At 47.6% G+C, this 19087-nt stretch overlaps 1 protein-coding gene across 9 annotated transcripts in view; it reads left to right on the plus strand.

Annotated features, from left to right (window-relative positions):
• B3GALT5 (beta-1,3-galactosyltransferase 5) overlaps positions 1-16948 on the plus strand; it is a 39606-nt gene extending 22658 nt beyond the window's left edge. For 6 of the 9 annotated variants that reach the window (XM_077879231.1, XM_077879238.1, XM_077879234.1 and 3 more), the window contains 3 exons: positions 10954-11113; positions 11310-11472; positions 12206-16948. In XM_077879231.1, coding sequence (XP_077735357.1) covers positions 11437-11472; positions 12206-13141 — 972 coding nt within the window. In that variant the 5' untranslated portion in view covers positions 10954-11113; positions 11310-11436 and the 3' untranslated portion in view covers positions 13142-16948. Of the gene's footprint in view, positions 1-10953; positions 11473-12205 lie in introns of all 9 variants that reach the window. The other 3 variants (XM_077879237.1, XM_077879240.1, XM_077879235.1) reach the window with 2 other exon arrangements.
• Positions 16949-19087: the final 2139 nt, after the last annotated feature.

Below are 19087 nucleotides of genomic sequence, written 5' to 3' on the forward strand. Positions count from 1 at the left end.
TTGTTTAGAAGAAAAGTCCCAGGTCTTAGCTTACTGAAATAATCCAAAGCTTGCTTATTTATTTAAAAAGCCCACTGTAGGGATCCCTGGGTGATGCAGCGGTTTGGAGCCTGCCTTTGGCCCAGGGCGCGATCTTGGAGACCCCGGATCGAATCCCACATCGGGCTCCTGGTGCATGGAGCCTGCTTCTCCCTCTGCCTGTGTCTCTGCCTCTCTCTCTCTCTCTCTCTGTGACTATCATAAATTAAAAAAAAAAAAAAAAAAAGCCCACTGTAGATTGGCCTTCCTAAATCTATGGTCATCATTTTGTTGTTGTTGTTCCTTCTGACACTGTGGATAAAACTGTCCTGTATGATTGTTGAGTGTTATTTGGGCCATTGAGAAAAGAATGCTGTGGAGGTTTAAAGAAATCTGGATTTTAAAAACCTTGAGTTGTGCTTTCAGTTTTTGAAGGTTTGAGAGCTGCAAGTTAAGCATTTTTTTTCTTAATAGAGAAAGCTTCAGCAGGGGGTAGATTGCAGGAGTGCCTCTGAACGTCTCCCCTCCCCCCAAAGCACATTTATGTCTCTACCTCTCTGTTTCAGAGTCCAAGTCACCAGGCCAGGTGCAGTTATCATGTCTGTGTTAGAAGAGAATGAGTCAGGAGGGTCTAGAAATGGTGCTTCCCACTGGGAAGCACAGCAGAAAGCCTGGGAGGCTAACCCTTGCCTCTGGGTAGTATGTTCATGTAACTGAAGATGACCCAGGGAGTCGGAGGAGACCCCAGGACTACTCACAGTGACCAGCGCCCTGCCTTTCACATAGTGTAGGTGCTCAGTAAATGTTTGGAGATTATCCTTGCTATGGACTGAATTATACCTCCCTCCAGATTCAGATGTATGTGGTGGCATTTGGAGGTGAGGCTTTGGGGAGATAATTAAATTTAGATGAGGTCATGAGTGTGGGGCCTGTGTGGTGGGATTAGTGTGTTTGTAAAGAGGAGACCCAAAACACAAGAGAGCCCTTGTGCACATTCCCTCTCTCCTTCCCTCCCTCTTTTCATCCTCTCTCCTCCCTCTGCCATGCGGGGACACAGTGAGAAATTGGCTTTTGTGAGCAAAGAGGGTGGCTCTCACCAGAACCCAACCATGCTGGCAGCCTGATCTCCGACTTCCGCCTCCAGAGCTCTGAGTGAGAAATGTCTGTTGTTCAAGCCACCCGGTCTGTGGTATTTGGTTGCCTAAAATGTCAATCCTGAAAATGCCTCCCTAAGACTCTAAATTCATCAACTCTGGGACCAGTGATCATTGGTATGAACTGTGTGCTCTAGCTCCTCAGACTGGAGCAGCTATAATCGAAGTTAGTGGGAAGCTTCTCTGTCGTACTATGGGTAGGAGAGGGAGGCCCCATCAGACCCCAGACTCCTCAGTGAATAAGGCCTCGCGAAGGACTATGAACTCCCTGGTGTCCTCAGAAAAGGCCAGACCTGGGGCCCGCCCTACCTGGTCTCCAGCTGCCCTCCCAGTGTACATCATCCTGTTTCTGGAACCCACCAGGCCTTTCCAGATTCCCTGCCTCTGTCCAGCATACCTCTGTTCTCTCCTCTGCCCTGTCAAAGAAAAACCAGAGCTGTACAACAGATAAAGCAGCAAACCAGGTTTCAGTCTGGAATTATTGCAGTGGAGGAGAGACCCTGGGATAGAGCTGGCTTCAACTCCCAATAGGGCACAGACAAGTAGGAAGTACAGCTGAGGAGCAGAGAGATGGGGGTGGTGGTGCTGGGGTGGGGGAAGCCCTTGAGAGATTCCTAGGAGGAAACATCAGGGGTCAGGTTCTGGCCAAACCAACCTAGCAGGGTTCTAGCTAAAATTGGGCGGATGTCTGAAGGTTGAGATCTCATTGGGAAAGGAATTGGAGGACCCTGACGGGCGCCTGGTCAGGAGAGGGTTCCTCTCACACTCTGCTAGCTGTTGTTCTGCTCGTGCTGTGGGCCCTAAGGCCTTCCAGGTCTGTCTTCTTCATGGAGCCTGGACCCCTACTTGCCACAGGGGAGCCTCTCGGGAGGCTGAGGCAGCAAAAGGGCCTGGGGTGAGGACACAGTGCTCACTCCCTTGTGACAGCCATGGGCTATGCCGAGAGTGCTTCCAACAGGATAGGGTCCTGTCTTCATTGACCAGCCTGGAAAGACAGGCACAGGATGCCCCCTGAGGCCATGCTGGCCCGCAGCCACTGCCCAGTGAGAGGCGGATGATAAATGGGGTTTCTGTTCACAGCTTCTGGTTGGGCTCATGAGATGATGTGAAAGGCAGAGAGATACCGTTCTGCACTGGGGTGGGACACTTGAGTGCCCTTCTCACCAGAGAGGAGCCCTCTCTGAACACCTGCGTGTGCGGGCCTGGGCCACTGGCTCGCAGATGCCCCACGGCGGGTGGGCGGCTGGTGGGAGAGTCCATGGCCACTGCCTCCTCTTGGTGGGCCTCTGCTGAGCCACTGCAGGAGCCAGGAAGGTGGTAAAACAGCTTGTAAATGGGAGCAGGGCTGAAATAGAATTATGGTTCATTTTATTAAATAGGAAACAATTTTAACATTGTGAGCCACTATCACCATTTAGAAAATATAGTTAAAAAGTACACTTTATCCAAAAAAGTGGTGAAAGGGTGCAGCTCGCAGATGTTCCACACTGCTCGACCTCAGCCTGACCTCCTGGCCCTGGGACAGCTGTGGCCGTGCCAGATAGCAAGACCAGAGAGAAACAACCATGGGCATGAGAACCTTCTCAGAGTGACTGGTAATGTGGGGGCCACCCATCTCCCCCAGTGCTTCCCACTTCCACTGTCCTGGCTTCCCTCCAGGTGCCACACTGCTGTAGTTCTGAGTGTGACCCTCGTCACTCGGGGGTGTGAGCCTGTCTGCCACGGGCTGCGTGGGACCCTGAGGACCAGAGAAGAACTAATTACTTGGGATCCAACACCTACGATGGGAAAAAACCCTATGTTCTTATTTTCACAAACCTCCAACTGAAATGTAGCACTTTCTTCCATCATGAATGTGGGCACCATATTGGTTTCCTGGGGCTGCCGTAACAGTGTACCCCAGGTGGGTGGCTTAAAACAATGGAAATGTATTGTCTCACAGCTCTGGAGGCTGGAAGTCTGAGATCAAGGTGTGGGCAGGGTTGGTTCCTTCTGAGGCTGTGAGGGAGAACCTGCTCCAGGCCCCTCTCCTGGCTTCTGGTGTGTGCCGGCCGTCTTGACTTTCCTAGGCTTGTAGAAGCATCACCCAATCTCTGCCTACATCTTCCCATGACATTCTCCCTGTGTGTTTGTGTCTAAATACCCCCCTTTTTTTAAAGAATTTTTTTAAAAATTTATTTATTAATGAGAGATACAGAGAGAGAGAGAGAGAGAGAGAGAGAGAGAGAGAGAGAGGCAGAGGCAGAGACCCAGGCAGAGGGAGAAGCAGGCTCCATGCAGGGAGCCTGACATGGGACTCGATCCCGGGTCTCCAGGATCAGGCCCTGGGCTGAAGGCAGGCGCTAAACTGCTGAGCCACCAGGGCTGCCCAATACCACTTTTTTATAAGGACACCAGTCATAACTGGATTATGGCCCACCCTAATGACCTTATTGTAACTTGGTAAAGACCCTATCTCCAAATGGGGTCATATTCTGAGAGACTAGGGGTTAGGTCTCCAGGACACCAATTTGAGGGGGACACAAATCAGCCCATAACAGACACTGATCCACACACAGTAGAACCTGTGACTTTGTCTCTGAAAGAAATCACCGATATTTTCACATCACATGATAGGAATTGTAGACATTTCCAAACAGGGGCACAGCTCTTGCTGTCTTCAAAACTAAGATAGTTGTCAGACCCGGAGCCAGAAGTTGCTGTGAGATGCAGTCATAAGGAGGGGCATATATTACTCTGGCACACTTTAAAAATGATTTTTGATAAATGTATTTCAACATCGTTGATGTCCTTGGTAATCCTATATGTTTGGGAGCAGCCCGCCAAGAGTAAGGCTCTTCAGGAACCTTCTAGACCACTCTGTCCACTCTTCTTTGGGTTTGGGTCACCCTGTGGACAGCACGTGGGGTGTCTATGACCCACTTGTCTGTGACCAGGAACTGGGCCAAATACCTCTAGCAAGGTGGAGCTTGAAGAGAAGAGTCGAATTATGAATCGATACTACGAAAAGGCACACTTTGATTAGAACCAGGACAGAAATAATTATTGCCCTGCATATAGTGCTTTCCGGCCACACTGTGAGGCAGACATTATGATCTCAATTGGAGACAAAGACACAGGTCTGCTGCGCAGAAGTACCCTGGTGCCAATTTATACCACTGTGTTGATGGAGCCAAATGTGAACAAGATCTTTTTTCAAATTCCCCCATCTTTCCATCCCAGCAGGCTACCTGAAGTTAACAAAAAGGGTCTTCTAAAATCTGCTCTGTAGCCTCTTGAGCTGATTTACAACAGAAAGTGGGGTAGGTACTGATTTGACCATGAATGCAATATTGCAGAATCATCGTAGAAAACTCACTTAGATCGGGGGTGGGAGAGAGTGTCTTCCTTATCTGGCCAACTGATAATGGTAAAGTAGACGTCAACATTTTAGAGTTTTCAGAAAAAACTAGTCCCAGACTTTGTTTCCCGGAGTCATATTAATCCTGTTCTTAATTTTCTATATATTATGTTTTGACACCTTATTTCTGTCTGGGGAGGGACTGCCCCTCCCAGGGTGAGCCCATTCTTAGAAATAAGAAAGGGCCCAGCGAGGACCTGGTGTTTAATATGCAAATGAACCCATCCAGAGCCACACTTCCTCTGATTCCTCTGCCTTAATGGTCCCAGGGCCAGGTACCAGGTGCCTAGGGGCCACATGACAGCCAGTTGCCAGAATTACTCAAACTAGCCTGTCCTCATCTGTTCACCTGCCATGTGTCACCTTTTCCATAAAAATACTCAATAAAAGCCATGACCTGGACCTGTCTGTTGCTCTTGTTTCTGTTTCCTGACCAAAACCTGTGACCCTCCTATGGCCCAGAATGACAAGCCAGGTCTCTTGTTTCTAAGAGAACTATAAGTAACATTGATGTTTTCTTTCTTTTTTTTTTTTAATTTAATTTATTTATTCATGAGAGATACATAGAGAGAGGCAGAGACACAGGCAGAGAGAGAGGTAGGATCCCTGTCGTCCCCGTTGGGAGCCCTATGCAGGACTCGATCCCAGGATCTTGGGATCATGACCCGAGCCGAAGACAGACGCTCAGCCACTGAGCACCCAGGTGCCCCAACACTGATGTTTTTCTTTCAATAACATTGACTTGTTTGGGTTGTTATTCAGTCATCATTCTAAATTAAGACCCAGACACAAAATGTTTTTGTGATGTGATGCACTGGCCCATGAAATGCACTGTGAAAAAAATCAGACTTTGTGGTAAATCAATTCAGCCTATTTTACAGAAGATATCACCTTTTCAGAGATTTATTTTTATTGGAAATTATTCAAAACTATTAATGTGGGCGATCCCTGGGTGGCTCAGTGGTTTAGTGCCTGCCTTCAGCCCAGGGCGTGGTCCTGGAGTCCCAGGATCTAGTCCCACATCGGGCTCCTGGCATGGAACCTGCTTCTCCCTCTGCCTGTATCTCTGCGTCTCTCTCTCTCTCTCTCTTTCTGTGTCTCATGAATAAATAAATAAATAAAATATTTAAAAAAGAAACTATTAATGTGAATAACATACAGCAAAGTTCACAAGTCTTGGTAGTATGGCTCAATGAATTTTTACATATGTAACCACCATCCAGATCAAAAATAAAATATGGCCAACTCTCCAGAAGGGTAGTTGTGCCCTTTCCTGGTTAATAATCCCTCCACCAAAGCTAATTTCTATTCTGACTTCTATTATCATTGATACATTTTGCCAGGTTTTGAACTTCTTATCAATGGAATCATGAAGGACATACTCTTTCATGTCTGGCTCCTTTCATTCAACATAACATCTGTCAGATTAATACATAGTGGGTATATCAAAAGTTTGTATTTTTTAACGGCTATGTAACATTTCATTGACCCACTCTACTATTGATGGAAATTTCTTGTTTACTTTCATGTCATTTATTAATGTATTGCCTCTTGGCTCTAAAGTTGCTCTTTTTTGACTAATCTTGAAAATGGCTCTGGGCCCATAGTGACTTCTTTCCTGTCAGTGGACCAGACTGTGTCCTCGTCACAGAGGTCTGCATTTCTGGCCTGGATTTGGGGACTTTCCTTGAGTTTTCATCTTAAGCACCAGAGGCAGTGCTGCTCCTTATATCTGCTGTTCCTCTGTTCTTAGAGATCTCTTTGTTTATTGATAATTGGTCATCACTCAGATCCCTTGTTAGAGGAATGATTCTTTTTTTAAAATTTTATATAAATTCAACTAAATAACATACAATGTATTAATGGTTTCAGAGGTAGAGTTCAGTGATTCATTAGTCTTATATAACACCCAGTGCTCATCCCATCTGGTGCCCTCCTTCATGCCCATCACTCAGTTACTCCAATCCCCACTCCCTCCCCTCCAGCAACCCTCAATTTGTTTCCTATGATAAAGAGTCTCTTATGATTTGTCTCCCTCTTTGGTTTCATCTTGTATCATTTTTCTCTCTCTTTCCCTATGATTCTGTTTTGTTTCTTAAATTCCACATGTGAGTGAGATCATATGATAATTATCTTTCTCTGGTTGACTTATTTCACTTAGCATAATATCCTCTAGTTCCATCCACATCATTGCAAATGGCAAAATTTCATTTTTTTGATGGCTGAGTAGTAGTCCATTGTATATATAGACCACATCTTTATCCATTTATGTGTTGGTGAGCTCTTTCCACAATTTGGCTATTGTGGGCATTTCTGCTATAAACATTGGGGTGCAGGTGCCCCTTTGGATCACCAAAGGGGTGATCCATTTGTACCTTTGGGGTAAATACCCAGTAGTGTAATTTCTGGGTGGTAGAGTAGCTCTATTTTCAACTTTTCTGAGGAACCTCCACACTGTTTTCCAGAGTGGCTGTGCCAGCTTGAGTTCCCACCAACAGTGTAAGAGGGTTCCCCTTTCTCTGTAGAGGAACTTTATAGTGGTCCCTTTGAATTACTGTGTGCTTTCTCCCTCTTGGTTGGACCCAGACAGAGAGCACAGGTTTTGGTTATTATGGGCAGCAATGTGCTCTGCACGTTCTTGGCCACACATCATTTCTGTTGGGTGTGAGCTCAGGTGTGGTTTGCTGAGTCAGATCATATAGCTTTCCGCACAGTAGATGCTGCCAAATAAATAGGGCTTTCCAACATCTCACTTCCTTTTAGTCATCTTCATGGATGGTAGTGGTTCTTTATTGTGGTTTTATTTGCATTTCCCTGATGATTAGTGATGTCTTTTCTTGGGTTTTGGCCATTTAAATATCTTCTTTTGTGAAATATCTGTTCACAATTCATTTTATTTTTAATTTAAATTCAATTACTTTGAACATATAGTGCATTATTAGTTTCAGGGGTAGAGTTTAGTGATTCATCAGTTGTATATAACACCCAGTGCTCATCTCATCACGTGCCCTCCTTCATGCCTGTCACTCAGTTACCCCATTCCCCACCCACCTTCTCTACAATGACCCTCAGTTTGTTTCCTAGAGTTAAAGAGTCTCTTATGGTTTGTCTCCCTCTCTGATTTTCTCTGATTTTATTTTTCCCTCCCTTTCTTTTAATTTATAAAAATAAAATTTTATTTTAATAAAAAAATAAAATTTTTTTTATTTTTCTTTAATCTTCTGCTTTGTTTCTTAAATTCCAAATATGAGTGAAATCATATAATTGTCTTTTTCTGACTGACTTATTTAGCTTAGCATAACAACCTCTAGTTCCATCCACATCATTGAAAATGGTAAGATTTCATTTTTTGATGGCTGAGTAGTAGTCCATTGTGTGTGTGTGTGTGTGTGTAATACCACATCTTCTTTATCCATTCATCTGTTGATGGGCATCTGGACTCTTTCCATACTTTGGTTACTGTGGACATTGATGCTATAAAGATTGGGTTGCAGGTCTCCCTTTGGATCACTATGTTTGTATCTTTTGGGTAAATACCTAGTAGTGCAATTGCTGGGTCATAAGGTAGCTCTATTTTTAGGTTTGAGGAACTTCTATGCTGTTTTCCAGAGTGGCTGCACCAGCTTGCATTCCCATCAACAGTGTAAGAGGCTTCATCTTTCTTTGCAACCTTCCCAACATCTGTCATTTCCTAACTTGTTAATTTTAGCTGTTCTGACTGTCTGAAGTGGTATCTCATTGTGGTTTTGATTTGTATGTCCCTGATGCCAAGTGATGTTGAGCATTTTTTATGTGTCTATTGGCCATTTGTATGTCTTCTTTGGAGAATTACAACTCAGTTTTTAAGATTGTGGGTTTTTTTTTTTTTGTGTTTTGTTTTGTTTTTGTGCTTTCCTCATTGATCTATAGAAGTTCTCAATATATTCTGACTGATAGTCCTTTTTCAGATATATGTATGGCACATATGTTCTCCCTTTCTGTGGCTTGCTTTTGAAGTCTCTTGATGGTATTTTATGAGGTTACATTCATCATCCTTTTTTCAGATCCAGGATGTTCTCTCCTGTCCCTGCCACCGCCCCACCCCCTCCCCCCAGCCTCATTAAACTTAACTTTGCAGACTGACTTTGGCTTTCTAGCCCTTGGGGAGGTGGACTTCTAATCCCTTTGACTTCAGGCCCTGTAGCCTTAGGTCAGGAGTCCTACCCACCTGGCCTGGGAAGGGACCGCCTGTTTGATGGAGTTAAGACACTGACTTCCAGGCTCCTCACAGACAGCCTCTAGCTTTGTGCTATTCCACTGTAATTCTGAAGTGTCCAGTGTCTAATCTATGCACAGCCTCGAGTATTAGGATGGCATGCTTCTGGCCCCCTGGGCACTCTGGCCCAGAAGGAGCACACAGTGACCCCAGCCTAGAACTGAAGTAACACCTGCACAGGTTCCTGGGGAGGGCGGGGAAGCAGAGGAGAGATAAGAAGGGGCCTGCCACCTTCTGGCTTGCCTTGATCTATAATTCATGCACAATACTTATCTACTCCGGTTCCGAGGCTCTGTGTCTGTGTCTATTGCCTGTAGATTGGAAGAGCAAAGCCTGGTATCCAGAATCTGCTAAATAAACTGTTGTTCCATTCCTGATTGGGTGGGTACGCTACACAGGCTGGCCAGGTGTGTTGTGAAGGTGGGGCTTCCATAGCAGAGATAGTTGCCTATTCATGGCTATGTCCATAGAGCTGCTTTATGCTAAGGGTTCCTGCCTCTTAGCCAAACTTTGAGGGACAGAACCTGGGGATAAATACTTCCTTTTCTTTCTTTCTTTTTTTTTTTAAAGATCTTATTTATATATTCATGAGAGACAGAGAGAGAGAAAGAGAGAGAGATAGAGAGATACAGAGAGAGACACAGGCAGAGGGAGAAGCAGATCCCATGTGGGGAGCCTGATGTGGGGCTTGATCCTGGGACTCCAGGATCACACCCTGGGCCAAAGGCAGGCGCTAAACTGCTGAGCCACCCAGGGATCCCCAATATTTCCTTTTCTAGAAATGTACTGTTCTACACTCCGTTCCTTATTGATGCTAGGTGCCCTCCCCAAAGCCCCTTCAGGGGGGCCTTGTAGCACAACATAGAGCCTCAATCAAAGGTGTAAATGGGGATATGAGGTATAACTTCTTGGTCACATCACTCAGGTAGGAAGTGTGTTCCAACTGCACATGAAAATAAATGACCCCAGGGAGCTTTGGCCGGTTGGGCCATGCCACTTGCTCTGTCTCATAGGTGCTGTTTGGTGTCTAGTGAGAGACCAATAGTCAGTGAGCTGAGCATCCATCCCTGGGGATTGAGATCCATGTGAAGGATCCTGAGAAAAGGTGTCCTACGGGAATGAGATTTTAAGGTTTACTGGTGAGGCGATCTACTGAAGAAGAGCAAACTTATCTGAGAAAGGAAGCAAAATAGAGAAATATCATTATATTTCTCTTGACTTGATTTTTATGTTTCTTTTAAAAATCTGTTGTGGTGGTAAATGCAGTTTGATTCCCCTTACCCCTTCCTCAGCCAGAATAAACCACACATCCTGGCCCTGCAAATATTCCCACAAATAAGAAGGAAGGAAATAGAATTCTCAGCAACCTGCAAGTCATGGCTCAGACGCATTCTTGCCATCCAGTTGCCTCCCACAGCGACTTCTCTGAAATAGGTGGGGCTCCAGCTGGACAAGACCTTCTTGGGGTCATGAAGAACAGAGCCAGACTAAGTTGGCCTCCAGAGAGTTAGCTGGTCCTGGAAGTTTCCATCACTGTTCCACAACTTTTGTGGTGAATGTATTTGGAACAGAATTCTAACTGAATGAAATTTCAAGTTCCTATTTTGCCTTCAGATTTCTTTCTTCCACTTAGTTGTTTTTTTTCTCCTGATGGCCCCTCTGAGCTCCTCCCAGGATGACATTTTGAAGACCGGGATGCTAAGTTGAGAACTGGTGGATCTCTTCCCTGTGTTAAATTCTGTAAACGTTAGCCACAGACCGTTATGTAGGAAGGTCAATTATTGGCACAAGACATTAGACTGAGGCTGACCTATGATTCCATTGGTTCCCCTTCCAGAGCCCTGGGTGCTGTCCTAGCACATCAGGCCTGACAGACTTCTCGAATATTTGCATGCTGTTATTGTTGTTAACAGGTGCACCATGTGGTGGAATTGTCTTGATTGCACCCACTTTGCAGAAGAGAAAAGTGGGACTAGAGTGGGACCCAAATGCTCCTCAAGGTCACCTGGGTAGGTGGTGACATAGGTCTGCAACATGCTGGCACAGCCAACGGTGAGGTGCTGCTGGTGAGGCATGGCTGATCTGAATGGCTCTATTCTTTTTGTTTTTTTTTTTTTTCCTTATAGTGACTCTTGAGAAAGGGAATCATCATTTTGGGTAAATGAAGTGAATCCAGAACTGGACAGTGTCCAGCGGCATCTGCTGACAGCTCTTTGGCAAGTTTCCTCTTGGAATCTACCTTGTGGTTTAGCTTCCAAACTAGAGGTTCATCAGAGCCAGGAGAAAGTGAGTTATTTGCTTTCTTAATTTTATAACATTACCATGGTCCTGGATTTGCTGAGAATGACAGAGATGTGTGGGCGCATAATGGAAGAATCAGGAGATTTAAAGAAGCAACCCTTCAAATAAAATAAGCACCGCCAGCAGGGACAGTGTTCCACGGTATGGAATTCCCACCTTATCTGAAGCTTTGTGTTCTAAGGTTTCAGTCACCTGTGGTTAACCACGGTCCAGAAGCAGATGGTCCCCATTCTGACCTATTGTCAGGTCAGGAGTAGCCTGACGCGACGTCTCACGCCTGCGTCACCCACCTCACTTCATCTCATCACATGGGCATTTTATCATCTCACGTCCTCACAACAAGGGTGAGTATAGTACAATAAGGAATTTTGAGAGAGAGAGACCACATTCGTGTGACTTTTATTACAGTTTATTGTTATAATTTAATTGTTCTATTTTATTTATTTTTTATTTTTTAATTGTTCTATTTTATTATTAGTTATTGTCGTGAATCTCTTACCGGGCCCAACTTAAAAACTAAAAATTCTCATAGGAATGTGTGTATGGGAGAAAACAGTATATATAAGGTATATGCTTGACTTCAGGCATCTGCTGGGGATCTTGTAAGTGATTCCTACAAATAAGGGGGATGAGTGTAAAGATCAGAACATTGGTCTTGCTTCTTCCTGGGTGTGATAAAACGGTGCTTGGTTTGATCAGAGAAGAATGCAGATGAACACAGGGCTTCCAGTCTTGCAGTATCTCTAGCTTATGGAGTCAGGTTTGGGCAGAGCTGGAGGGACCTAGTGGGAGATCTGGCCCCATATTTCAGAGGAGTAATCTGAGACTCCCAAGGGTGAAAGACAGGCTGGCCTGGAGCCCTGTGCTCCGATCTCATACTGTGGAGTGAATGACGCTGTCGGGCATCATGCTCACTGTTGAATCACAGCCCTCCACCCCTGTATGCAGTGAGACTGCAGAGTCTCTAGAACATGGGCCATGAGACGCAGGTGTGTCCCCCCATCTAGGCCTCCCAGGGCAAAGCTAAACATGCTCTCCCTCTTTCGAGGTCTGACCACTCCACTTTGTTCCTTTCAGATGGCTTACCTGAAGATGCGATTGATGTACGTCTCCCTGGTGGTCCTGGGAGCCCTCTGTTTGTATTTTAGCATGTACGGTCTGATTCCCTTTAAAGGCCAGCCATTTGTTTTCAAGAAAGAAAGAGGCAGCTTCCTCCAGCTTCCAGATATCAACTGCAGGCAGGATCCCCCTTTCCTTGTCCTGCTGGTGACCTCATCCCACGAACAGGTGTTTGTTCGCACGGTCATCCGAAACACATGGGGCAAAGAAAAGAATGTGCATGGGAGGCCAATAAAAACCTTCTTCCTTCTGGGAGCCACAGCCAGTAAGGACCTGTCGAAAGTGGTGGCGCAGGAAAGCCAGCGGCATCGCGACATTATCCAGAAGGACTTTGTGGACGCTTACTTCAATTTGACCCTGAAGACCATGATGGGTATAGAGTGGATCCACCGCTTCTGTCCTCAGGCGACGTTTGTGATGAAGACGGACTCGGACATGTTTGTCAACGTCTACTACCTGACCGAGCTGCTTCTCAAGAAAAACAGAACCACTCGGTTTTTCACCGGCTTCTTAAAACTGAACGAGTTTCCCATTAGGGACAAGGCCAACAAGTGGTTTGTCAGTAAATACGAATACCCATGGGATAAGTACCCGCCCTTTTGCTCGGGCACCGGCTATGTGTTTTCCAGTGATGTTGCAAGTCAGGTGTACAACGTCTCTGACAGCGTCCCGTTCATTAAGCTCGAAGACGTCTTTGTGGGACTCTGCCTGGCCAAGCTGAAAATCAGGCTGGAGGAACTTCACTCCGAGCAGACCTTTTTCCCAAACGGGTTACCCTTTTCCACGTGTCGTTTTAAGAAGATTGTGGCCTGCCATTTCGTCAAGCCTCGCAACATGCTGAGCTACTGGCAGGCTCTGGAGAATTCTCTGGGAGAGGAGTGTCCAGCTGTCTGAGGAGAGCCCCGCGGCACATGTGGACACCCTGGAGATAACCCACAGTGACAGTTTTGGAAGATCTTCAGCTGAGGATCGTGGGGGGTGCAGGGAGAGAGCGAGGCGGGAGGAGGGAGAGTCAGTAAGGGTGATGCCCTGTAGCGCTGCACGTCTGACCGACCATGTAGGCCTGAATGAAACCACGTGGTGCCCAAGCAATAACAGATGCCATCTCTTGAGTACCTACACTACTGTGCTAAGCGTTTGATGCACGCCTTCCTTTCCCCATTTCCAGGATCAGTGTCCACAGGCAGTGGCGGGTGACGCCATCCCCATCCTACACACCAGGCCTCAGCAGCTTACAGAAATGCAGGGCCTTGTCCCCAGGCCCCCCAGCCAAAAAACGATGAGGCAGGGATGAAAATCCAGTGCTGTCAGAACCCAGGCGCAGCCCCTGACTCGGCCTGCCCCTCCATCGCACCTCCCTTGGCGGGGAGTAGAGTCCAGGAGGGTTCAGAGGGAAGCTGGACGGTGGCATCCTTCAATCCCTTTCCAAGAGTCCCTTCCACCTGAGCTCCCAGTCCTTGTACTTTTAGTGGTGTCACTGGGGTGAAGCAACATGCCCCCAGCTCCTTCACTCACTGCATGGATCCAGCAGGGATACTGAGTCCCTGTGAGCAGCTCGGCACTCAGCTCATGGCAGAGCAAGCACAGCCCTGGCCATAGCCCCTAAGAAATGGCCATCTCTAGACAGAAACTCTGTTTTTATAGATTCAGCTTAGAAATGGCTACAAAGCCTGACCTATTGAGCAGACTTCTTGGCCACACTGCTGACCTCCCTGAGGGCATGCCATCTCCTCTGAACCATCTGTTTACTCAAATACCCCGGCTCTGCAATTCAGGGGTCCAGGGTCACACTGGAGGGCAGCTGGGCACAAGGCTCGGCCTGTGAAAGATTCTGGGAGCTTTTCTGGGAACTCAGGTGTGTTTAAGACAAGATGCCTTCAAGGAACCCCTCGGACACTGAGCGCTGAAATGAGCTCTGGCCAAGGGGGGCTGTCTTCCTGTGCATGCTGCCCATGCCTGACCCAAACTCATCTTTGAATTTCTCAGGCAGCCAAGGAACAAGTGAGTTTGTGGAGTGGAGACTCACTTTCTATTTCCTTCTGCCTGGAGGCTTGTAGAAGCCTGTTCTGTAGGCTGTGGAAGCGAGGTCCTGCTTGGCAGGAGCCTTTACCCATTCGGCCGCTGTGGGATTTCATGCAAAGTTGCCCTGCTCCTGGTTGCAGGAATGGTTGGTTCTTACCTTTTACTTTACCTGACTTGACTTTACCAGCGCTCAGAGTGAAGGCCTCGCATGGCTGGGTAACCCACCAGTGTTGGACTAAGCTCCTACCTGAGCCCAGGAGGACGTATTTGCCACAAAATGGCCATGGCAACATTAGCTTAAACAACATCCCTCATCATCTGCTGCTTCTCTGCAGATGTGGTTCCTTATCCTGGCTGCTCTGAGCATGCTGGGCCATGTTCAGAAAACCCTCCTTCCCAGGGGGCAGAATCAGGGACTGTGCTCACTTTCTGAAATCTAGATTTTGTGGGACCCTTGGTCCTGTGGAAAGGCTGCCCCTGATTTGGAAGACAATGGTGGGTGGGTGTTGAGGATGAGGGAGCTTGTGGGACTGGCAGTGGGGCTGGGTCCACTGGGTGTGCATCCTGTCTGGTGTGTGTGTCCCTGTGTGCACTGGGCTTGGTGGGCTCGGTGTGGTGGACTCAGGATCTGGCCTTCTCTTCAGACTGTAGCTCAGTCATAGGGGACCATGAACATAGGCATGGCTCTGTGACCCCAGTTGGGTACTTGGGCCAACGACGATAGAAATGAGGTGGGACTCAAAAGTCAATGGCACCAGCAGGGCTTTTTTGGGGTGACAGCTTGAGCTGAAAGAGACCCAGCACCCACAGAGAGCCATTAGCCTCGCTTCCCTGGGCAGAGGGGGTGTTTGGGAACATTTCCACCACTGTTCCCGCTCCTGGCCCTTATGCTCCTAAGGGACATAAAAGTGCCTCGTCCTGATTGGCTGATATTGGCAGGCCACCCAGTCGCTCGTGTTTTTGCAGCTGAGGTTTTTCAGGTTTGTGGAGCCTCTGTGTGTTCCCACCTCAACAGGAAATGGCCACGGCTGTTTTTAAGTCTGGCTCGTGTGGGGTCAGACCCTTGTTCTGCTCTGTAAGAAAAGCAGTTCAGGAAGTGCTCCCGGTGGTGCATGATGATGTTCATCTGGGGCTTGTTCCTGTGGTCCCAGATCATCTCTTGTCCCCCCTGAGAGATTTCATCCTCCTGATTTCTCAGGGGGAACATGGATGGAGGTCTCCTCTCCTATAGCTACATCATCAAGGGGGTACTTGGGCCAACGACGATAGATAGATGGTACTTGGGCCATCTGCTCATCAAGGGTGTAGACACTGCCTATCATTGGAGGTCATGGCAACGTCTTGCTATCAGATCTAATTCTGATGTGGGAACTCGGTTCCCAGTGGATATGGGTTGAATCTCCGTGTGAACATCAGCTGAATGTGGGGCTGTTGTAGTCCAGAGGACACGAATTCGACAAGTAAATTAAAGAAGCATGGCCCAAATAGAAACAGCAGTAAAATGGCCACTTGGGGCCCAACGCAAGGCAAGAACAAGGTGACACTGGCAGGTACTCCTTAATGAAATCCCAGATGGTTTGGGTGTGGGGTTCTTGAAATTATATAGCCAGGAGGCCTGTTGGAGGATGATGTTAGCCCATTGTCCCACCTCTCCAGGAACATGAACATAGAAACAAGATGGATTTGCAATGGTACCTACTTGTCCTTGCTCAGCCAATAAATAGTCTAAGGCTAATTGGTGATCTAAAACCATGGAAACCAGAGTCTAATGATTTTATTTTATTTTGTTTATTTTTTAAAAAGATCTTATTTATTTATTTGAGAGAGAGCACAGAGGGAGAGGGAGAAGCAGAGTCCACCCCCCGAGCAGGGAGCCCCATGCAGGGCTCGATCCCAAGACCCGGGATCATGACCTGAGCCGAAGGCAGGCACTTACCGACTGAGCCACCCAGGTGCCCCGAATCTGATGATTTTAGATAAGCTTAAACTCCTGTCCAGTTTCAGCCATCACTGTGGACACAGTGGCTGTGACATTTTGTGTGATAGCGTTGTTGTTATTTCCCTGGCTGGTCCCATCAAGGATCCGACCAAGGTGACGATTTTGGCTTTCAGCAGTCCTACAGCTCACCTGGACCTTTGTGGTGACAGCTGAGTGTTATAAGGGTTATTGGAGAATTTTTGAATATTTTCAAGGTGAGGTGCAACATGTCCCACAGCCTACTTGCCTCTAGTCTTATTGGTATCAAGACATTGAACTTGTGTCCCCTTCCCATCTGCCAGTCCTAAGAAGACTGTTTGTTAGCTAGACACAGGCCTTGGGGAGGGAGAGGTGGGAGCTGGGGGAGGTAAGTGGTTGTGGGGCATCTACAGGGAGTGCTTGTCATCATCCGGGTCTCCATCATCAGGAGTGGGATCTACCTGTGGCCCTGTGTGATGGTCTGGGTGACTGTGCCACCAGGGCCATATCTCCTGGATCTTATGTCATGTTGCGGGTGGTATGAAGGGGGCTTAACTACACCTTTTGATGGCATTAGGTATGCAGGCTCTTTTGGCAGTTAGATGACAGGTGCAGGCCCCGGCAAGGATCACAAGAGCTGTCATGTGGGGGCAATCTGGGATCTACCTTGGTATACTGGGTGATGGCTGATGGATTAAAACATTTTGTTGGGTGGATGTGAACTGGGTTTGTGTGAGATTTACTGGCTCTGTAAATGAGGTGGGTTTGGACTGTGGACCACTCTGTAGGGCAGCCCCACAAACATCTTTACGTGCCTCTCCATGGACTTGTTTATGACATGCCCAGCAGTCTGAGACAATGTTTTTTTGTAATTTGGAACAAAAGATTTTCCTCCCCATTTCCCACATTCTGCTTACACCATATTACTATCAGAGAAGACATATATGCACCAGGACTAGAAGGGGCATGGTTATTTATTTATTTATTTTAAATTAATTATTTATTTATCATTAAATTTTAACCTAGCAAGGACAAAAGAGGTGTGAAAGGACAAGAGAACAGATCCAGAGTCACCCCAGGAAATGTTTAGACTAAACGGGACCCTTTACACAGCAGGGGCAAACCAGGTGTCGTCCAGGGAGTGGGGCAGCTCGAAGGAGCAAATGTATGGGAGACACAGATGCAAGACAGGGAGGTGATGGGGACCACGATCACCACATTCTCCACCTGTCTTTGGTTTTTATTTTATTTTATTATTTTATTTTATTTTATTTTATTATTTTATTTTATTTTATTTTTTTCCCACCTGTCTTTTGAACAGGTATTTCAAAGCTTCAGCTGGTTCACAGGTGTAGGTGTGGTTGGCCAGCAGGTCCTATAGAAATTCAGGGGGACAAGCTTAATCCTAGTGAGACCGACCCAGTGGGGTAGTCCTTCCAGCCCTGTGGCGGTGGGAATGGCCAGGATTCCCCAGTAGGGTCCTTTCCTTTCCTTTTGGGTTGGAGTTGGTCTCTTGTGATCCCTCTTTCCACGTTGTAAGCACCGCTTGTTCCTTGGGCCCGACCTTTGGTAGGACAGAGGGATCTGGGTGGGATCTGGCAGGATTTTATTGCCACATCCCTGGAAGGCCTGTGAAGTCTCGCTTCTGTTACCCTGGCAGTGAAAGAGGCCCCACTGTCACTCTTGGGATGTGGGCAGCCCCAAATCTTGGGATGATTTCTTTTAAAAGATATATGTACACCTCTGTAGCCTTTTCTATCCTCGGACAGAAAGCCTCTACTCAACCGGTAAAAATGTCTCTAGACACAAGAAGACATTTATAACGAGCCTTTGGAGGCATCTGAGTAAAATCAGTGCCGGAGCCCCCAGAGCTGGTCTGTTGGGGGATGCGGGTTCCAGCTCCGACTGTGTTCCTGTTGCCACCTCGTCTGCTCATAAGGGTAGGAAGCTCTGTGACGGTGTGAATTGGGAGGCAAAGTGATGCTTTTCCAATGACACTCAGCCTTAGCTTTGCACCAGAACCCACTGGAGCCAGGCTGGTGGCTTCACTCTTGGGTGTCCAGGGACGAATGACTGATGGTGAACCCCATCTGCCAGGTGCTGTGATGAGTGCACGACATGCATTACATCCTTAAATGCTCGAAGCATCTCTACGGGGAAGGGTGCCAGCGATGGCTCCACTTTACAGATGAGGAAACCCCAGTGGCAAGAGGGCCAGAGCCGCTCGCTCGAGGTTGCAGGCACAGCTGAGAGGTTGTACATTTAGGGTGCGACCCCCTCCCAGGCCGTCCACCGGGCCTCTCTCTGTGTTGAGTGGGGTGCAGGAGCTCATTGCATCATTGCGTGGGTGGCTCAGGCTGCCACTCCACATGCCCACCCACCAGGGTCTGAGCCCCGGCTCCGGGCCTTGCTCTGGGACTAGGCTCTGTGGCACCAGCCCCTCTGCGTTTGCACCTGATTCCAGCTCTTCCCACCACCCGCACGGGCCCCCACTCTGCTGGGTCACCCCAGAAGCACACAAGCCTGCTGTCATTTCCACCTGAAAAAAACCCATCAACAACCTTTGCTCGACACCCCCTTTTCTCTGCAGCTACTGCTCCGTTTCTGTTCCCTTTGCAGTTCAGCCCCCCCAAGGGAGATCTATGTGTTGTCGTCTTAAATTTCTCCCCCCGTTCTTTCTGAATGCCCCCTCCAGCAGCCGGTTCTTACCAAGCTCTCTGAGGACCTGCGTTGCTGGTCTGGGCTGGGTTCTTGCCCGACGGATTGCCAGGTTCTTGTCTCTCTGGCTTCAGGCCGAGCTCCATCCCCAGCTTCCAGGATGCTTGGCGCTCTTGGTTCCCCTCCCACCTCCTGGCCGCTCC

The sequence above is a fragment of the Canis aureus genome, chromosome 30 (genome assembly GCF_053574225.1).
Source record: "Canis aureus isolate CA01 chromosome 30, VMU_Caureus_v.1.0, whole genome shotgun sequence".
Lineage (NCBI taxonomy): Eukaryota > Metazoa > Chordata > Mammalia > Carnivora > Canidae > Canis > Canis aureus.